At 55.7% G+C, this 16,438-nt stretch overlaps 2 protein-coding genes and 1 long non-coding RNA gene across 14 annotated transcripts in view; 1 reads left to right on the top strand and 2 right to left on the bottom strand.

Moving 5' to 3' along the window:
* Positions 1 to 5: 5 nt before the first annotated feature.
* On the bottom strand, positions 6 to 3,097 carry ATP6V1F (ATPase H+ transporting V1 subunit F). The gene is made up of 2 exons (XM_047849753.1): positions 2,851 to 3,097; positions 6 to 403 (listed from the first exon to the last, which is right to left on the bottom strand). Exons 1-2 carry the CDS (start codon positions 3,006 to 3,008, stop codon positions 202 to 204), a joined length of 360 nt encoding a protein of 119 aa, XP_047705709.1. The 5' UTR covers positions 3,009 to 3,097; the 3' UTR covers positions 6 to 201.
* Positions 3,098 to 3,170: 73 nt separating this feature from the next.
* Positions 3,171 to 16,438, top strand: part of LOC125160622 (uncharacterized) — a 15,920-nt gene continuing 2,652 nt past the window's right edge. For 3 of the 11 annotated variants that reach the window (XR_007150304.1, XR_007150312.1, XR_007150303.1), the window contains exons 1-4: positions 3,171 to 3,370; positions 8,388 to 9,802; positions 10,281 to 10,349; positions 10,505 to 16,290. This is a non-coding gene — a long non-coding RNA (uncharacterized LOC125160622). The other 8 variants (XR_007150309.1, XR_007150313.1, XR_007150311.1 and 5 more) reach the window with 8 other exon arrangements.
* The window catches only part of FLNC (filamin C), a 27,277-nt gene continuing 18,277 nt past the window's right edge, over positions 7,439 to 16,438 (bottom strand). The window contains exons 29-48 of one of the 2 annotated variants that reach the window (XM_047849738.1): positions 16,232 to 16,255; positions 15,862 to 16,109; positions 15,339 to 15,419; positions 14,938 to 15,037; positions 14,548 to 14,688; positions 14,150 to 14,278; positions 13,884 to 14,057; positions 13,095 to 13,256; positions 12,778 to 12,981; positions 12,199 to 12,351; positions 11,992 to 12,114; positions 11,636 to 11,878; positions 11,175 to 11,444; positions 10,937 to 11,074; positions 10,594 to 10,709; positions 9,879 to 10,011; positions 9,608 to 9,784; positions 9,239 to 9,457; positions 8,416 to 8,625; positions 7,439 to 8,291 (exon numbers count right to left, since the gene is read on the bottom strand). In XM_047849738.1, the coding sequence (XP_047705694.1) occupies positions 8,104 to 8,291; positions 8,416 to 8,625; positions 9,239 to 9,457; positions 9,608 to 9,784; positions 9,879 to 10,011; positions 10,594 to 10,709; positions 10,937 to 11,074; positions 11,175 to 11,444; positions 11,636 to 11,878; positions 11,992 to 12,114; positions 12,199 to 12,351; positions 12,778 to 12,981; positions 13,095 to 13,256; positions 13,884 to 14,057; positions 14,150 to 14,278; positions 14,548 to 14,688; positions 14,938 to 15,037; positions 15,339 to 15,419; positions 15,862 to 16,109; positions 16,232 to 16,255 (3,233 nt within the window). In that variant the 3' untranslated portion in view covers positions 7,439 to 8,103. The remainder of the gene's footprint in view (positions 8,292 to 8,415; positions 8,626 to 9,238; positions 9,458 to 9,607; positions 9,785 to 9,878; positions 10,012 to 10,593; positions 10,710 to 10,936; positions 11,075 to 11,174; positions 11,445 to 11,635; positions 11,879 to 11,991; positions 12,115 to 12,198; positions 12,352 to 12,777; positions 12,982 to 13,094; positions 13,257 to 13,883; positions 14,058 to 14,149; positions 14,279 to 14,547; positions 14,689 to 14,937; positions 15,038 to 15,338; positions 15,420 to 15,861; positions 16,110 to 16,231; positions 16,256 to 16,438) is intronic. The other variant, XM_047849739.1, reaches the window with a different exon arrangement.

Below are 16,438 nucleotides of genomic sequence, written 5' to 3'. Positions count from 1 at the left end.
CTCAGTTTGGAGAGAAACAATAACGTTACTTTAATTTAACATCAACAATGACACCATGTAACAGCACAGGGAAGAGGTGGTGGAGAGACTAGCCTCTTAATGGAGTGGGCAGGGGCACGGGAATTGGAAATCAGAGGCTCAAAACTCACAGAAGGACTGAGGGCAAGCCTGGGGAGGAGCTGCCTGGCTGTAGGGAGGGCCCTAGCGCAGGTCTTCGGCTGTGAACATGCCCCGGGCCCGGCGCAGGATGGAGTCCTTGGCGGCATCATAGGGGTGCTCCTTGGACGGGATCTCCAGGACGGCTGGGATGGAGCGCTGGTGGGCGTCGAGCGCGTGCCGCACCATCTCTGCGATGTACTGGTTGATGAGGATAATGCCGATGTCATCCCGGTTTAGAAACTGCCTGTTGGGAGAAATGAGAAGGGAGCCCCCTCCGAGGTGGTGAGGCTGGGCGGCGGAGGCAAATGTGCTTGACCCAGCGAGTGCAGAGGCCAAGGGCAAAGGTTGCTAGACCGAACTCTCTCCATTCTAACCAGAACCAACTTCACTCAAAATCTAGGGGCCCTGGCTGTCAGGGGTAACTTCCACCTCCCCTGCTTGGAAGGCTCCCAACTGAGCTGGTGCTGAAGATTAGGGCACAGGCTGATGTGACCTGTACGCTGCGTTTGTGGGAAAAAGAGAGAGGATAAGAATATATATGTCTGTCCCTAGTATGTACATTTAAAAAAGCAGGAAGATAAGGAATTAAGCGCTTTCAGGGGTGGAGAAGGGAGGTAAGGAAGTGGAAATAGATGGGGGTAGGAGTGAGACTTCTCAATATGTATACCTTTGAAATATTGATTTGCAAACCACACAAATACCTTAACTTTTCAAAGGAAAACAATTTCTTTAAAGGGGCTGATGAGACCACTAAAGGCCTTAAGGTCTATGCTGAAGTTTGGCATGAGCTAAGAATACCACATAGGAAGAGGAAAATCATCCTTTCCCCACAGAGAGGACCTAGCACTGGGATCTTCCTTTCTTGTAATCACCCAGGCATTAATATATTAAAAACGACAGGGGCGCCTGGATAGCTTAGTCAGTTAAGCAACCGATTCTCGGTTTCAGTTCAGGTCATGATCTCACAGTTTGTGGGATGGAGCCCTGTGTTGTGCTCTGTGCTGACACTGCAGGGCCTGCTTGGGATTCTCTCTCTCTCTCTCTGTCTCCCTCCCTCCTTCCCCTGCTCACACACTGGCATGAGCTCCCTCTCTCTCAAAATAAATAAACATTAAAAATATATATATATCTATATATAAAACTATTTTTGCTGAGCACTTGTCCTGTGCCAGGCACGAGGGCCAGTTAGACTTGATGACTGATCTCTGGGTCCCTTTGGATGGAAACATGGAATGGTCTTGGAGTAAAATCTGTCCTTCTCCTATGACAACTTGGGTCACTTTACCAGAATGCTTAGAGATCAGGCCAGTTCAGGGCCTATCATCCCCAGGCAGCAGGATCCAGTCTCAGCCAGCAGCTCAAGGCTGGACTGTTTAGGGGAAAACAGGGGAGAGTGGTTTGTTCCTAAGACTTGGCAACAGGGGCCTTAGAGAAGGGGTGAGAAAGCACAGGGGGCTGGCATCCTCGTTTCAAGTCACCAGGACACCTCCTGAGTTAAGGGACATGCCCACATCCACACTATGAAGCTATCACTCTTGACCCAGGGCAGGAAATGAGGACTTCAAATGCAAGGTCTTTTTGCTAAATTCACTTATTCTGGTGGCTTTTTAAAAAGATTCTTTAAAAAAAGTTTTTTTTAATTTTATTTATTTTTGAGAAGGAGGGAGGGAGGGAGGGAGGGAGGGAGGGAGAGAGAGAGAGAGAGAGAGAGAGAACAAACAAGTCGGGGAAGGGCAGAGAGCAAGGGAAACACAAAATCTGAAGCAGGCTCCAGACTCTGAACTGTCAGCACAGAATTCCACGTGGGGCTCAAACACACAAACTGGGAGATCATGACCTGAGCCGAAGTCGGATGCTCAATTGACTAAGCCACCCAGGCACAAACCCCCCCTTTTAAAAAAAATTTCATTTATTTTTGAGAGGGAGAGAGACAGAGTGCAAGTCGGGGAGGGGAAAAGATTCTTATATTCTCTGTACTGATCATGCCATACGCACATGAAGTTTTTCTTCTTTTGATTAAAAAAAAAAAAAAAGGCAAGGTCTTAGCACAAAGTAGGATACAGTCCTAATATTCTGCAGGCTATGCTCAGGACAATGGGAAATTCCAAGACTGAAGAGTGTGGACCTGGCTTAAGAGAGTTGGGCCTAGGGTTCAAATCTCCACTCCCTCTCTTCCAAATGGTGTGACTTTGGAATGTGCCTTAACCTCTCTGAGCTTTAGTTTTCCCACTTGTACGTGGGAATAATAACCCCTACCTTACAGGATGATTGTGAGTCTCTGATGGGCATGAAAATACAAGAAAGCCCGACCCCACTGCCTAGGTGTTCGCTCAGTGTGTGGTTCCTTTAGGGGTCAACTCCCAAAAGAGCTGAGGCAGGTCCCAGGGGCCGGTTGGGCCGAGGGGCGGCGCCTGTCACGAGCTCTGTTCCCCTTCTTTCCTGACACACAGTCATATGAGGGATGAGCTCGTGGACCTGACATAACCCGGGTCCCCCGGAGTGCAGAAAGAGAACTTGGGGCACAGAGGCCTCCCCCGGAAGGGCGGCCGGACCGACTTCCTTGACCCTCGAGGGCAGGGTCTGGAAGCCCCTCTCAGGCCCCGACTGCCGGGTCTCCGAGCTGCCCCCACCTATTCCCCTCGCTCCGACCCGAAGCAGAGGGACCCATTCAGGCCTCCCGGGCTACCGTACCGGAAAGTGTCTTCGATCTCATTGATGGTTGTATCCTTCTCCACCACCAGGAAATTAGGGTGGCGGTTCTTGTTAAGCTCCCCTATGCCGCCCAGGAGGAAGCCAGTAACTGTGTCCTCGTCTCCGATCACCGCAATTAGCTTCCCCCTACCCGCCATTCTCGCAGACAGGTAGAGCTCAGTAGAGACGGCCTGAAGTCCCCGAAGCCCCACCCCCGCAGTGCGCCGCCTTTTCAATTGCACCTCCACCCTTTAGACATGCGCAGTTCACCACTCCGCCTCCGGGACATGCGTATTAATAGAAACACGGCCTCAATCCGAATACGCCTGCGCCGTAAAGAGAGGCCGGAACCTGGGGACTACCAGTCCCAGAAGGACGTGCGGCACCACGGACTCACGCAGGCGCGTGCCATCGCTCGTTCAGTAAACCTGTTGAACCTAGCGCTGTTAGACCCTGAGACCTCAGAAGAAAACACGTAGTTTCTGTTCTCGAGGGTAGGGTCCGAGCCTGAACCGTGCACGTAAGTCTTTAACTATGGCACACAGTTACCGACCAGTACATATTTGTTTAGTAGATAAAAGATTGAACAAGTTAATGGTGACACTGACTAGGGAGGTAGGGTGTCAAGTGAACAGGCAGTTACAAAGCGGTTGGTTAATGCTAAAATATGAGAAGTACATGGAAGCATCCACTGAAGGCGTAACTAACCCACAGAGGGGTGGGGGAAGGGTGCTCAAAGAAGGTCGCCAGAAGGATGCTGGGGATAGAAATAAGGACAAGAGAGTGTTCTAGGTAAGAGGAACAGCATATGCAAAGGCTTAGCGACTAGAGAGCACGAGTGCCCTCAAGAAGAGTTAAAGAATCTGGAAGTTATCCTGAGGACAAATTATCCTGAAGCCACTGGAAGATGGTGTCCTGAGGCAGTTGTTCTAGAACTAGAGCTGTCCCGGTGCTGTGTGCAGAGGCAAGACTGCAGGAGGATACCACTGTGGTAAGAGATGATGGTGGCCAGAACTCAGGCTGTGATAATGGGAATGTGGAGATGGAGTCAAGAGATATTTATTTAGAGACAGAATGGGCAAAACTGGTTTTCAGGTTGGATGTGTTTGGGGAGTGAGAGACCCAGGTGACCCCTGGCTTTCTGGCCATTGCCACTGGGTGGATGGCAGTAACATTCGTGAGAGAGTAAGCTCTGTGAAATACAGACTGAAAGAGAAAGGTCCAGCTTTCCTCCTCCATTTTAACAAACAGGCATCCTGGTGTTCAGCATGTGGTTTGTGAGTTTAGAGTGCTTGGAACCTCCAGATGGTCTCATCTAGTGGTTATTTGTATGATTGGCTTGGGATTTGGGCACACCTGGTTTGAATCTTGGCCCCACTATGTAGAGGCATGATTTTTGGGTTTATCAGCAAAATTTTCAAGGCCTTGAGTTCTTCAGATAATAGCATGCCCACCTGATAGGGCTGTTGGGATTAAGTGAGATAGAGCCCTTAAATGTTCAGCACCCAGGGCCATACTGTGCTTGGGGAAGAGCAGCTGGCTGTCTGTAGACACACAGGCGGAAAGCAGCTGATGCTGAGGAGGCCAGCAGGCCATCTGGGAAAGTGCTCACATCTGGAGTTAGTGGGGAGGGAGGGCAGAGAATGAGGAAGGGTGGGTGTAGAACCACCCGATTTAGTGCCTGGCACAGAACTGGCCCACAATGGTCACAGATGGCAGGGTACTTAAGAGAATGCATCCTGCCTTTAGTGGTTATAACAGGTGAAGTGAGGAGCTGGGTACATTTATCATTCAACCAGCGTTTATCACGTGTGGCCCTGAAGAGGCTGAGGACGCAAGATAAAGTATGATTTCTGTTCTCAAGGAGCTCCCTGCAGGATGGAGGGGAGGGTGAAAAAAATATCACGGGGAGGAGGTCAGACATACAATAAAGAGAGGCCCTGGTGGGGCACCTGGGTGGCTCAGCCAGTTAAGTGTCTCACTCAAGTCGTGGTCTAAAGCCACGTGGGGTTAGAGCCCCATGTCAGGCTCTGCACTGGTGGTGCGGAGCCTGCTTAGGATTCTCTCTCTCTCTCCCCCTTTCTCTCTGCCCCTCCTGCATGCTCGTTCACTTGCTCTCTCGAAAGAAAGAAATTTAAAAAAAATAAAGAGGCCCTGGAGGGGCCTTAAGGGGGCAGGATTCAGAGCAAGGAGGAGGAAAGGAAAGAAGAAACTTGAAAAGGAGCAAGGAGGCACATAGGCTACCGAGTAGAGAGGCGAGGAGGGTAGTTCAGAGCTGGGCCACCACTGTGTGCTGAAATGTCCAGGACAGGTCTAGAGGTTAGGGATCAATTGAGTGAAATGCTTCTTTGCCCTGCTCTAGCTACTGAGTTACTCATTTGTCACACCTGTCTGTATTAGACCTTCCAGGGTCAGGGAGCCCAGGCTCCTGGGGAAGAGGGTCTGTAGACACAAGGTCACAGATCAGTGTGATAACACAGGCATAGATGTCCCCCTGAGATGGTTTGGGAGCTGGGGGGCAGATCCAGGAGGGGCAGAGAGGGGGCCAGGAAGATGAGGAGAGTGGAGAGGCAAGGGTGTTGCCAGGCACTGGCCCGGACTGCCTCATGGGTGCCCAGGAAGCTAGAAGCTGTGAGAGTTTGAAGCGGAGGGTGTGGTGGAGAGAGGGCACACTGACTCAGGACTTCTTGCATGAACAGGTTGGGGAAGCTGGTGTGTGAATCTGGAGGCCTTAAAGGCCTTGGTAGAAGAGTAGATGTTACCCTGGAACAGGAGGGAGCTGTGGACTGGCCTCAAGCCAGAGAGGGGCAGATTCCTATAATGTGAGCCTCTCAGGCTGCGGTGTGCAGGGTGGGCCGGGATGGCTAAGGGGAGGGGCTGGCAGGCCAGTGAGACTAGTTAAGAGGCTAGTGGTCCAGGGAGATTAGTGGGCCAGGAAGGCTAAGTGACAAGGCTGTAGGGCCAGGAAGACTAGTTCAGAGGTTGGTGACCAGAAAGGCCAAGTGAAGTGACTTTTAGGCCAGGGAAGCTAGTAAAAGGCTGATGGGCCAGGGAAACTAGTTAAGCACTGGTGGAACAGGGAGACTAGTTAAGGGGCTGGTGGGCCAGGGAGGGTAAATGAACAGATTGCTTGGCCATGGAGACAAGTGAAGAATCTGGTGGACCTGGGGGGCCAGTTAAGAGGCCAGTGAATCAGGGAAGTTAAGTTTATTTATTTTTTTTTAATTTTTTTTTCCAACGTTTATTTATTTTTGGGACAGAGAGAGACAGAGCATGAACGGGGGAGGGGCAGAGAGAGAGGGAGACAGAATCGGAAACAGGCTCCAGGCTCCGAGCCATCAGCCCAGAGCCCGACGCAGGGCTCGAACTCCCGGACCGCGAGATCGTGACCTGGCTGAAGTCGGACGCTTAACCGACTGCGCCACCCAGGCGCCCCAGGGAAGTTAAGTTTAGAAGCTGGCAGAGCAGAGAGTCTAAGGGAAGAGGCTGTCGAGCCCAGAAGGCTAGTTCAGAGGTGGTAGCCAGGGAGGCCAAGAGAAGAGCCTGGTGGGTAAGTGAAGAGGCTGGTGGGATAGAGAGACTAGTTTAGATGCTGATGGGCCAAAAAGTCTAGTCTAAGAGCTGGTAGGACAGATACTAGTGAAGAGGCCAGTGGGCCATGGAGACTGGTTAAGAGGCTGATGGGTCAGGGAGACTAGTTCAGAGGTTTGCAGGCCAGGGAGGCTAGTGAAGATGCTGGTAGGCCAGGGAGAATAGTGACTATGCTGATGGGCCAAGAAGGCTAGTTACAAATAAGGTACTTGTGAGGGGGCTGGCAGTTAGGGAGACTAAGAGGCTGGTGGGCCAGGGAGGCTAAGGGAGGAGGCTGTGGGCCTGGGAGACCAGGTAAGAAGCTGGTGGCCGGGGAGGCTATGAGAAGAGGCTGGTGGGTCAGAGAGGAGGCTAAGGGAAGAGGCAGGGGCCCTCAAGACTTGTCAGTGGCCCGAGGGCCAGGGAGACTAGTTCAGAGGTTTGCAGGTGGGGGAGAACAGATAAGCTGGTGGACCAGGGAGACTAGTTAAGAGGCCAGGGGAGCTAACTGAAGAGGTGGTGGGCCTAGGAGATGAGTTCAGAAGTTTGTGGGCCAGGAAGGTAAGGAAAGAGATCAGGCTAGGGTGACTAGTTAGGGGCTGGTTTAAGTTGGGGTCCTGAGCAAGGTCCGAACTGCTGGTGGGGCCAGAGCAGGTCCAGGTCTGACCCTGGACTTAGCTGGATTAAACGTTCCAGGGTTTGCGTGGGATTCTGCCTGCCTGCTGGGTGAGGAACATTTCTGTTGGAGTCTGTGCTGTTTTAAGGACCTAGTTTGTTGAGAGTCTTTGAGGTCAGGCTAAAGGGAAGCCTGCCAGTAGTCATAGGGCAGTCTTCCAGAACACAGTGTTCACCTCCCTCTCCCACCCACCAGCTCTCTAGGAGTCTGAGAACCAGTCATTGGTTCTTTCAGGTATTTCACCAAGATCCCAGGCCTTACCAAATACATGGTGGCCACCCATAGAAAGCACATGCACAAGAACAGCCAAGCCTCTGCGACAGGCCAAACTTTATTTGGAGTTTTCCACTTACGCGACTCCCAGCAGAGCCGCGTGACATGTGCAAAAGTCTCCCCAGAAAGCTGGGCCTCGCAGTGTGTAAAAAAGGCCCCCCATGGGGCAGAGCTGTGCAACCGTAAAAAAAAAAAAAAAAAGAGAGAGGGAGAAAGAAAGCAGTCCTCCAGGAAGCCTGGCTGGGGCAGATATAAATTGCTGTGGGCCAGGCCACGTGCCAGCACTGCTGCTGGTTCTGGGTCTGTTTTCTCCTCCGATTGTGCTTTCTTTTCCAAGTCCTTAACACTCTGGGGTCGTGGCCACCAGAGGGGCCAGACACAGTCCTTAGCAGCAAGGTGGTCTGGCCGGCAGTGCGGTTTGAGGGTGCCCTCTCTCACACACGCAGACACCCCCAAACACATGCTTCCCCACTGGCCTCAGCCCTCCCCCAGCCCACCTTTGTGTCACATTCACGGGAGGAACACTGCCCTGAGACAGACAAAGCCCTCCAACCCCTGGGGGCATGGCGGGGTGGGGAGGCTAGGCCGTTCACTTCACACCCCAGGGCAGGTGTTTGTGGTATCTGATTCTGTGCGTGTGCATCTAGGTGTGGTACGTGTGTGTGTGTGTGTGTGTGTGTGTGAGTGCATTGGCCGGAGGTGGGGGCTGAGGCTGGGGGAGGCACTTCAGGGATTCAGGGCACGTTGACTTTGAAGGGGCTTCCGGGAACACTTTCGTCGCCCCACTTGACAATGAGGATGTAGTCCCCTTTCTCCTTGACGGTGTAGGTGACATTGTAGACCCGGTTCCCCATGTGCTTCACGTACACCTCCTCACAGGGGGTCTTGGGCCCATGCACGCCCACCATCATCATGTTGGTGCCTGGAGGGGGAGACGGAAGGGGCTGGCTCACACCAGGGGCCCACAGCCCCACGGTGCCCCCCACCTGCCATGTTCTTGTGCACTTGCCCACTCTAGGAAACCACCCTCTCCTCCCTTGGCATGCCTGCTTTGCTGCAGTCCACGGTGAAGGAGTTCTTCTGGCCCACAAAGGCCTGGGACAGCCCAGGGCCCCGTGTCACCACCTTGCTGGCATCCGAGGAGAACTTGGGGATGGAGCTGTAGCTGGAGCCACGGCTTGAGGAGGATTTGGTCACGGTCTCCACCAGAACTGTGGATGTTTCATGAAGGCTGTGGCCTCCAGACAGCCGGGGACCTGAGGGACAGCGTGGGGTAAACACAAGCTGGGTCAGAGGCCTGCCTTCCTGAGGCAGCAGGCCCTCAGCCAGCACCAACAGCCCTGTGGGCCACATCCCTTCCCCGCTGCGGCACCCAGAATTCCTAGTGAGCCCGGCCGTGCGCACAGCTAAGGCTCATCCTGAGACCCTGGGCCTCTGATGGCTCCAGCCCTGGCACGGTCTGGGAACTCAAGTCCCAGGGTTAAGAGTCTTGCTTTAAAAAGGAACATATATCCAACTGATCCTTCACACTGCTTCCAAAAGGAAAGCTTGCTAAATGTTTACTGAGCTTTGTGTTTTAGGAAACCAGAAACATACGAAGAAAGTTAAGCTAAAGCTTGGGAGCCACTGCAGGGAAAAATTAATCACGTGACAGACAACAGTAAAGAAGAAGGACTTGATTTTCAAAAATGATTCTCCGTGGTTCCACAGAATGGTGTGCCGTGCAAGGTCAGGCCCACTTTATTCCTGGTACGTTGTCCGTGGATTTTAGGTCAGACTATGACTGAATATGAATGGCTGCTGGAGTCATCCAAGCTGGGTTGGGCTGCAGGCTGGGCTGGAGGGATGTCCCCCACCCCGGGCACTCACCTGTGACTTTGGCCTTGAAGGGGCTGCCCACGATGTGCTGGGGGCCACCGTACTTGATGGCAATGAGGTAGTTGCCAGGAGCCATGGGAGTGTAAGTGACAACATGGCCCTCAGGACACTCCCGACAGTCCAGCTGCACCTTGGAGGGGCCATCGATGGTGACAGACAAGGCCCCCGAGCCCGCATTCAGGGTGTTGACAATGAACTCTGATGACACGCCTAGGGACCAGAGGTAGCAAGGTGGTAGGTTGGGCCCTAGGCTCCGAGAACAGACCTCTGCAAGGACTCAGCCCTCTGGGACAGGGCAGTACAGGACCAGAAGCTGAGTGCCCCAATGTCGGACCCTCCTCCCTAGCCCCAGGCACTCACCAGTAGTGCCTCCCTCAAGTCCAGGACCATAAGCTGACACCAAGCCTGGGTCCCCAGCCTGGCTCTGTTCCCCAACGCGGATCTTGAAGGGACTGCCAGGGATGTGGGCACCGTTGAACTTGACATCAATGGAGTGGACGCCGTTCTCGTGGGGGATGAAGCGGATGGTGTGCTTGTCTGTGGGGCGGAGGATTGGTGAGTGAGCCTTTGTTCTTCCCCTCCCCGTCCCAGAAGGGCCTGGCATGGGTGGGCAAGGCCAGGGTCAGCTCACCGCTGTCCAGCTCAGAGACGTAGCACTCCTCCACCGCACCCGAGGGCGTGTGCACCCTTGCATCAATCACACCCCGAGCACCATTCAGCTGCACCGCAAAGGACGCCGGCTGGTTCACCTTGAGCCCTGTTTCCTGCAGAGGCCACAGCCAGTGCTCAGAATCCTGGGAGGGTCTGGAGCACTGCTGTCTGCAGCCTGACACTGATCCCAACCCCAGCCTGGCCCGGCTCAGGGAGGCTCTCACCAAGGCTCCCTTGGGAGGGGAGGGGGAGGCAGGGGCTGGGCCTATGGCCTTGGCATCTGCTAGGAGGTGGGCCCACTTGGCTGTGCTGGGCACAGTGGAGGATGACATGATGTATCCTGTCCTGACTAAAGAGATAAGATTCAAACACTATAAAGCAGGTCAATGCCCAGAGGCCCAGAGGAGGAAGGGTGCGGCCTAGACTGCCCTGGGGAGGCTCCCTGGAGGAGGTGAGTCACTGGGGAGGACTTGAAGAAACACAAGGAGGCCAATTGGGGGTGGGAGTGTGAGAAGATGATCCTGGGGTGAGGCATGGTGCCCCCTGCTATACAAATAAGAAAGATGGGAAAGAGGGAGAGACATCTGCCTGACTGTCTCTTCCAAGGTCACTGCTAAGCCCTGGACACATGGACCTGCCTTCACCTCCTGCCTATCTCTCAGGATGGCAGAGGGGCCCCACCCCATGGCACATACCTGGAGGCTGGTGACAGTGAGGCGGCGAGCATCATCTGAGAGGGAGGCCACAGGTACCACAAAAGGGCTATCTGGTATGTGTTCATCATTGAACTTGATGGAGACCTCATAGTCACCTGGGGACAGAAGGCTGGTCAGGACAGGCTCCTTGGGCCAGGGCTCAGGTCTGGAGACAGACTCACACTCCCAGGGGCGTGGGGTAGAGGGAGATGGGGTAGAGAAAGAGCAGGGGCCCAGGTGAAGCGGGAGTTCTGTAGCCCATCTCTCTGCTCTGATCAGCGAGCAGAAACCCAGTCGGGAAGGTCAGGCAGGCCCAGCTCCCATCTCCATCATGGACACCCACCTGGTTCCTGGACAACATAGGAGACCCCACAGGAGCCATCTTTTCGGTCCTCAAATGAAATCTCCGCCTTGCTGGGACCCTCCACGGCAATAGACAGGCCTCCAGCACCAGCTTCTCGGGTCCAAATGCTGAATTCAGCTGGGGACAGGGAAGCAGGGCGGAGGCAGTTCTTTAGCATGATTGCCCATCCTGCCAGCTGCCCTGCCCCCACCCCCTCTCCTGGACACCTGCCCCTCACCTGGCACACCGGCCACACCTCGCTCCAGTCCTGTGCCCCCAGCCCGCACTTTGTGGGCACCACCTTCACCCAGCGGCCCCACAGTGAACTGAAAGGGACTGCCAGGTACGTGCTGGCCGCGGTACTTGACGGTGACTGTATGGGGCCCCATTTCCTGGGGCACAAAACGCACACTGTACGCGCTGTCTTCTCCCTCGACAATCTCTGCGGCTTCCATCTTGCCCGATGGGCTGGTCACCTGTGCAGTCATGTCCTGGGAACTGGCCTCCCCTGCAGGAGGTGGGATGGTTAGGCTGACGCTGGGGCTGCCCCCAGCCTTGGACCTTCCCTCCCTCCCTCAGTAAGACCCCTCCCCTTCCCAGAACACCCTGGCCAGTTGCCCGTGCCCTCCCCATCCTGTCCCAGGGGACAGAAGGCCCAGCCTCCCTGTGAGGACCCTGGCCCAGCACGGCCCTGCTTACCCTCCTGCTGCCGGGTGATGCTGCCAAAGGAGCCCAGGCGCTCCCGGCCCAAGAAGTCCCCGAAGACCGCGGGGAAGGGGTCTCCACCAACCTGGGTGGACTCCTCTACCCGCACCTCACGCTTGGTCTCTCCGCCGCGCGTCTTGCTGATCTCCGTGCGTTCTGTGCGGGTGTATGTGTGGCTGCTGCGTGTGAAGGTGCGCGTCAGGCGCTCCTGGGCAGACACCATCTGGAACCAGTTCCCTGTGGGGCACGGAGCAGTGGAGGTGAGTGTGCCGGAAGGACGGGGCCCCGTGGGGTAGGCTCTGGGCCCGCTGCCCTCCCCCGAGCCCTGCCAGGCTCTTCCTGGCTCCTACCTGGGATCTTGAGATTGAGGTCACAGGTGCTGCCAATGGTGGCAATGGAAGGTGCCTGTCTCCGCCGCGTGATGCTTTCCTTCATGCGACCCTCACCGGTAACCTTCACAGTGAACGGGCTTCCTGGAGGGGGAGAGGCGGGGGGAGCGGATGGCTCAGACACCGGCCTCCCGGCCTCTCCCTGCCCAGCTGTGGCCCAAAGCTTACCAGGCACGTGCTTGTCAGCAAATTTGATGTTGATGATGTAGGTGCCAGGCTCAGTGGGGCAGTAGGTGACTTTGCATGTGCCATCTTCCATGTCCTCACAGTTGATGTCCACCTTGCTAGGGCCTTCAATACTCAACCCCAGGCCCCCGTAACCTGGCAGGAAGCAAAGGACACGTGTCCCTCAGGCCCTGCCACCCTGCTCTTCCCGCCCCCCCCCCCCCCCACTACAGGCTCTGTCTGGACCAGGCACCCAGCATGTATAACCACCAATGAAAGCTGGCTCTGTGGGAGGAGGGGTAAGCCAGACACTGAACCAGACAGTCCGGGATGGGCAGTATGGAAAATTCCCCCAGGTGGGCCTCTTGGGTTCCAGTGAGTGAGGGACAGTCAGAAACTTAAGAGAGCTGAACTTTCTCTTAACATTTAAGAGGAATGACCCGGAACATGTACTTTCCCTCAAATGGACCCCAGAACGGGAAGTCCAGGGAGGAGGCGATGACTAAGGGCTGCTGGGCAGGAAAGTTCAAGTCCTTGTTGGAAGCACCAGCCAAAACAAGGGGTTTCTGGGGCGAGAAGCACCTGCGTTGCGAGTGTCCACGATGAACTCCGCCACCTGGAAGGTGTGTCCCTCGGACAGGCCCTTGCCCCAGACCCGCACCTTGCTGGCATCTCCGATCTCAGATGGCCCCACCAGGATCTTGAAGGGGCTGTTGGTGACATGCTTGCCACTTTTGCGCACGCTTACCACGTGCTCCCCAACCTCCTTCGGGGTGAAGGAGATGCCTATGGAAAGGGGGGTGGTCAGGCACAGTGCCCAAGGCCTGGCAGAGCACCCCTTCCCAGCTCCTTTCAGGTCTTCCTCTTCCTGAGGCCCCTCCCCACAGCCCCACACTCACCAATGTGCCTGTTGGGCAGGCGCTTCAATAGGCAGGGCTCCTCGTTGCCTGAGGGGGCGCGGATGCTGGCAGTCAGCAGGCTCAGGTCACTCTCCGTGATCTTCAGTGACACATCCGTGGAGGTGCCCACATTGAGCTGTGATGTCCTCATCGAGTCATCGCCTGGTGGGGGAGTTTGACATGTCAGGCGGTTAGGACTCCAGGTAGCGTGTTCTCATGGGGCTCAGGAGACCTCCTGGCAGACCCCGCTGGACTCCACAGACCTGCCCACCCAAGGGGCAGAGAGGCCGAAGGCCCAAGAGAGCCTGGTCTTCATTCACGTGTTAGCTGCCAAAGCTTCCAGACGGGCCCCCTACCCCAGCTGCCTTGTGGATGCCTCCGGCCCAAACGGGATAAATCCCTAATCTGTGTATTTTAATCGCAAGTCACACAGTTTCATGGAACCAAAACACTAGACCACTCGGCACGGATCCCTTACTTGCTATGTGGCTCTGAATAAGTTGCTTAGCCTCTCTGGGCCTACCAATCTATCAAGGAGGTTTATCAGTATCCTAACTTCATTAAGAGTTACTCCAAACACTGAGATGATGTATTTCAAAGCCTGAGGGGTGGATATTTCTCACCTGCTACAGGGAATGGAATGTTCCTGATATTTGTACAAAAATGCCCTCTTCCACCCAGAGGGGCCCCTACGCTAACAACCCTTGATTACTTGAACACACTGGTCTTGCACATCCATCGTGTGCTGGGGGCGTATTCTGGAGGCCTGTGTGCCTACTTCCACCTCACCTGTGATCTTGGCCGTGAAGGGGCTTCCCGGGATGTGCTTGTCATCAAAGCGCACGATGATGCTGTAGTCTCCAGGCGCTGTGGGTAAGTAGGATACGGTGCAGGTGCCATCCTTGTTGTCCTTGCAGGTGATCTCTGCCTTGGATGGGCCCTCCACAGCCAGGGACAGGCCCCCTGTAGGGGGAGGTGGGGCTGAGATCAGAGGTCCTGCCCTCATCCCTGCATCTGGCCTCCTACTCCAGCCCTCTGCCTACAGCTCCCCTCACCTTCCCCGGCATCCTTGGTGACAATGGTGAAGGTGGCCGGCTTGTTGACCATGCCATGGCTCAGGCCTGGCCCATAAGCACTCACGTGGCGGCTATTGATGGCATCCACATAAAACTGCAGGGGGCTTCCTGAAGGAAACAGAGAAAGGGGACTGGGTCAGTAGTGAAGACGGGAGCTGCTTGAGCCCAGCACGGTCCCAAGTGCCTTCCTGTGGCTTCCCTGTCTGCTGTGGGGGTCTGTCTGATGGAAGCCTGCCTCCCACCAAGACACCAGCCTCCCCAGGGCCTGGGGGTGTGTGCTGTGTCTGCACACAGCAGGTGCAGAGTGAATATTTGTCAGAAGAAGGCAGGCAAGAATCAAGTCACTGTGGGTTCCTCTCAGCCTGGCCCCAACTTACCAGGGATGTGGTTGCCGTCATACTTGATCCCCATCTGGTGCAGGCCTTTCTCGGTGGGTGCGTACCTCACCGTGATGGTTCCGTCCTTATTGTCGGTGATGTTGGGCCGGGCTGTTTTCCCAGAGGGCATCCGTACCTCCCCTGCCAGGGAACACAGTTATGTAGGGGACCCTGTTTATCCTACCACAGCCCACCCTTTCCCTGCTGTCCCAGGCACCATGAGGTAGCCTGGAGCAGTGAGATGAAGCCCAAACTGGGACACGGAAGGCTCAAGTCTGAATTGCAGCCCTGCCCAACTTGCTGTGTAACCCTGGGTAGCTCACTTCCCCCCTCTGGCCTGGAAGAAGTCCCCACTCTGAGCTCTCCTGCCTTGGGGCCCCCGGACAGTACCTGTGAGTTCCCCTTTCTGCACGGTGAAGGGAATGACCAGGTTGAAGGGCCTAAGCATGGACTCCATTGGCTCTACAGGCACCACTGGCTCCTCTGTGGCCTGGGGCAGGGGAGAGGAACAGTCATTGGCTGGGGAAGGCCTGGGGAGCTTGGCCTGAGTCACAATTGAAGTCAGAGATAGGAAAGAACAAGATGGTTAATGGTGAAACCAGAGTGGCAGGAGAGGTGTGTCAGCTGCAAGAGAAGAGGTGCCGTGCTCAGCTCAGGGATGTGTCTGCCCAGCCTGACTCCCGCCTGCTCCCCAAGATGGCCCCCAGACCATGCCCCAACCCTGGCCACTGAGGATCAGAAGGAAGAAATGAAGGAGCAGGAGGAGGGTGATGTGTGGGAGGTGGCAGTACCCAGTGTGTGGGGTAGGGGCCGGGCCGGTGCGGCTGCAGCACATCGGGAGGCTCCTCCACGTGGGGCATGGGGTCACACGCCTGGGAGACAAGGCACGGGAGAGCATGGCTTGTTACCCGGTAGGTCAGTTCATGCCAGCTTGAGTGAGAGCGGACTCAGAGAATGGCCCAGAGATCTGAAATCTCAGGCTGCCCATGAGGCAGTATGAATAATTTGAGTGCTTTACCCTCTAGAGGGCTTCATCGTCCTGCAGGGCCACCTTGGGGGTATGTATAGGGACAGTGGGCCTGAGGATCAGAGAAGAACATGGCAAGTTCCTCCAGAGAGAGCCGACCAACCACTGGAGGGGCCAGAAAACGGGCTGTGCTCAACTCCCAAGTTGGGAGGCTGTGGGAAATCAATGGCTTGACTCTGGAACACTCTGGGCCCAGAATCTATCAGGTGTGCGGACAGGTTCGTGATTCCTTGCTGCTGCTAAGAGGGCCCATCTCCCCAGCCAGTGTCCAGGGCCTTGGAACTTACCAGCACGTGGAAGGGGCTGTTGGGGATGTGCTCGCCTCCAAAGCGGATGGTGATGACGTACTTGCCCGGCTCGGGCGCTGTATAGTAGATGTCAAAGGTACCATCGTGGTTCTCAACCACATCCACGTCGAGCTCCGCCCCATCCGGAGTGGATACCGTGCACGTCACCTTCCCTTTGCCTGCCGCCTTGGCATCCACCGTGATCACTGTCTCCTCCCCGATCTGGATGCGGGGTCCCAAGCAGGCACCTGCCACCCAGAAGAGCCAAGCCAGGTTGAAGGTCTGTGGGGGCTGTGCTCAGTCCCTCTCCATTCCCAGCTGCCCCTGCCACCTCAGCCCACAGTGAGAAGAGAAGAAAAAGGGCACTCACCCAGGCCATGGCCTCCAATGGACACTGGAAACAGAGAAGAGTGTGAGGCCACGTAGCTGGTGAGAGGGGGTGGAGGGGTGGGGGCAGGGGAGGTGGGAGAGGTGGGCTCTCTGACCAGCAGTCCCCTGGGGACTGGGCTAGGGACCTGGAAGAGCAATGAGGGGTGCTCGATGGTGAGCAGGGGCAGAGGACATGGGGTGGGTGCCT

Source organism: Prionailurus viverrinus, chromosome A2, assembly GCF_022837055.1.
Source record: "Prionailurus viverrinus isolate Anna chromosome A2, UM_Priviv_1.0, whole genome shotgun sequence".
Classification (NCBI taxonomy): Eukaryota; Metazoa; Chordata; class Mammalia; order Carnivora; family Felidae; genus Prionailurus; species Prionailurus viverrinus.
The sequence above is the reverse complement of the archived record's forward strand: the minus strand, read 5'-3'. Positions and strand labels throughout refer to the sequence as shown.

Excerpts from the sequence above, each read along its gene's own strand:
- ATP6V1F (XM_047849753.1), bottom strand. The coding sequence starts at position 3,008 with ATGGCGGGTAGGGGGAAGCTAATTGCGGTGATCGGAGACGAGGACACA. Across the intron at positions 404-2,850 it reads GAGATCGAAGACACTTTCCG|GCAGTTTCTAAACCGGGATG; the intron begins GTACGGTAGCCC and ends TTCTCCCAACAG.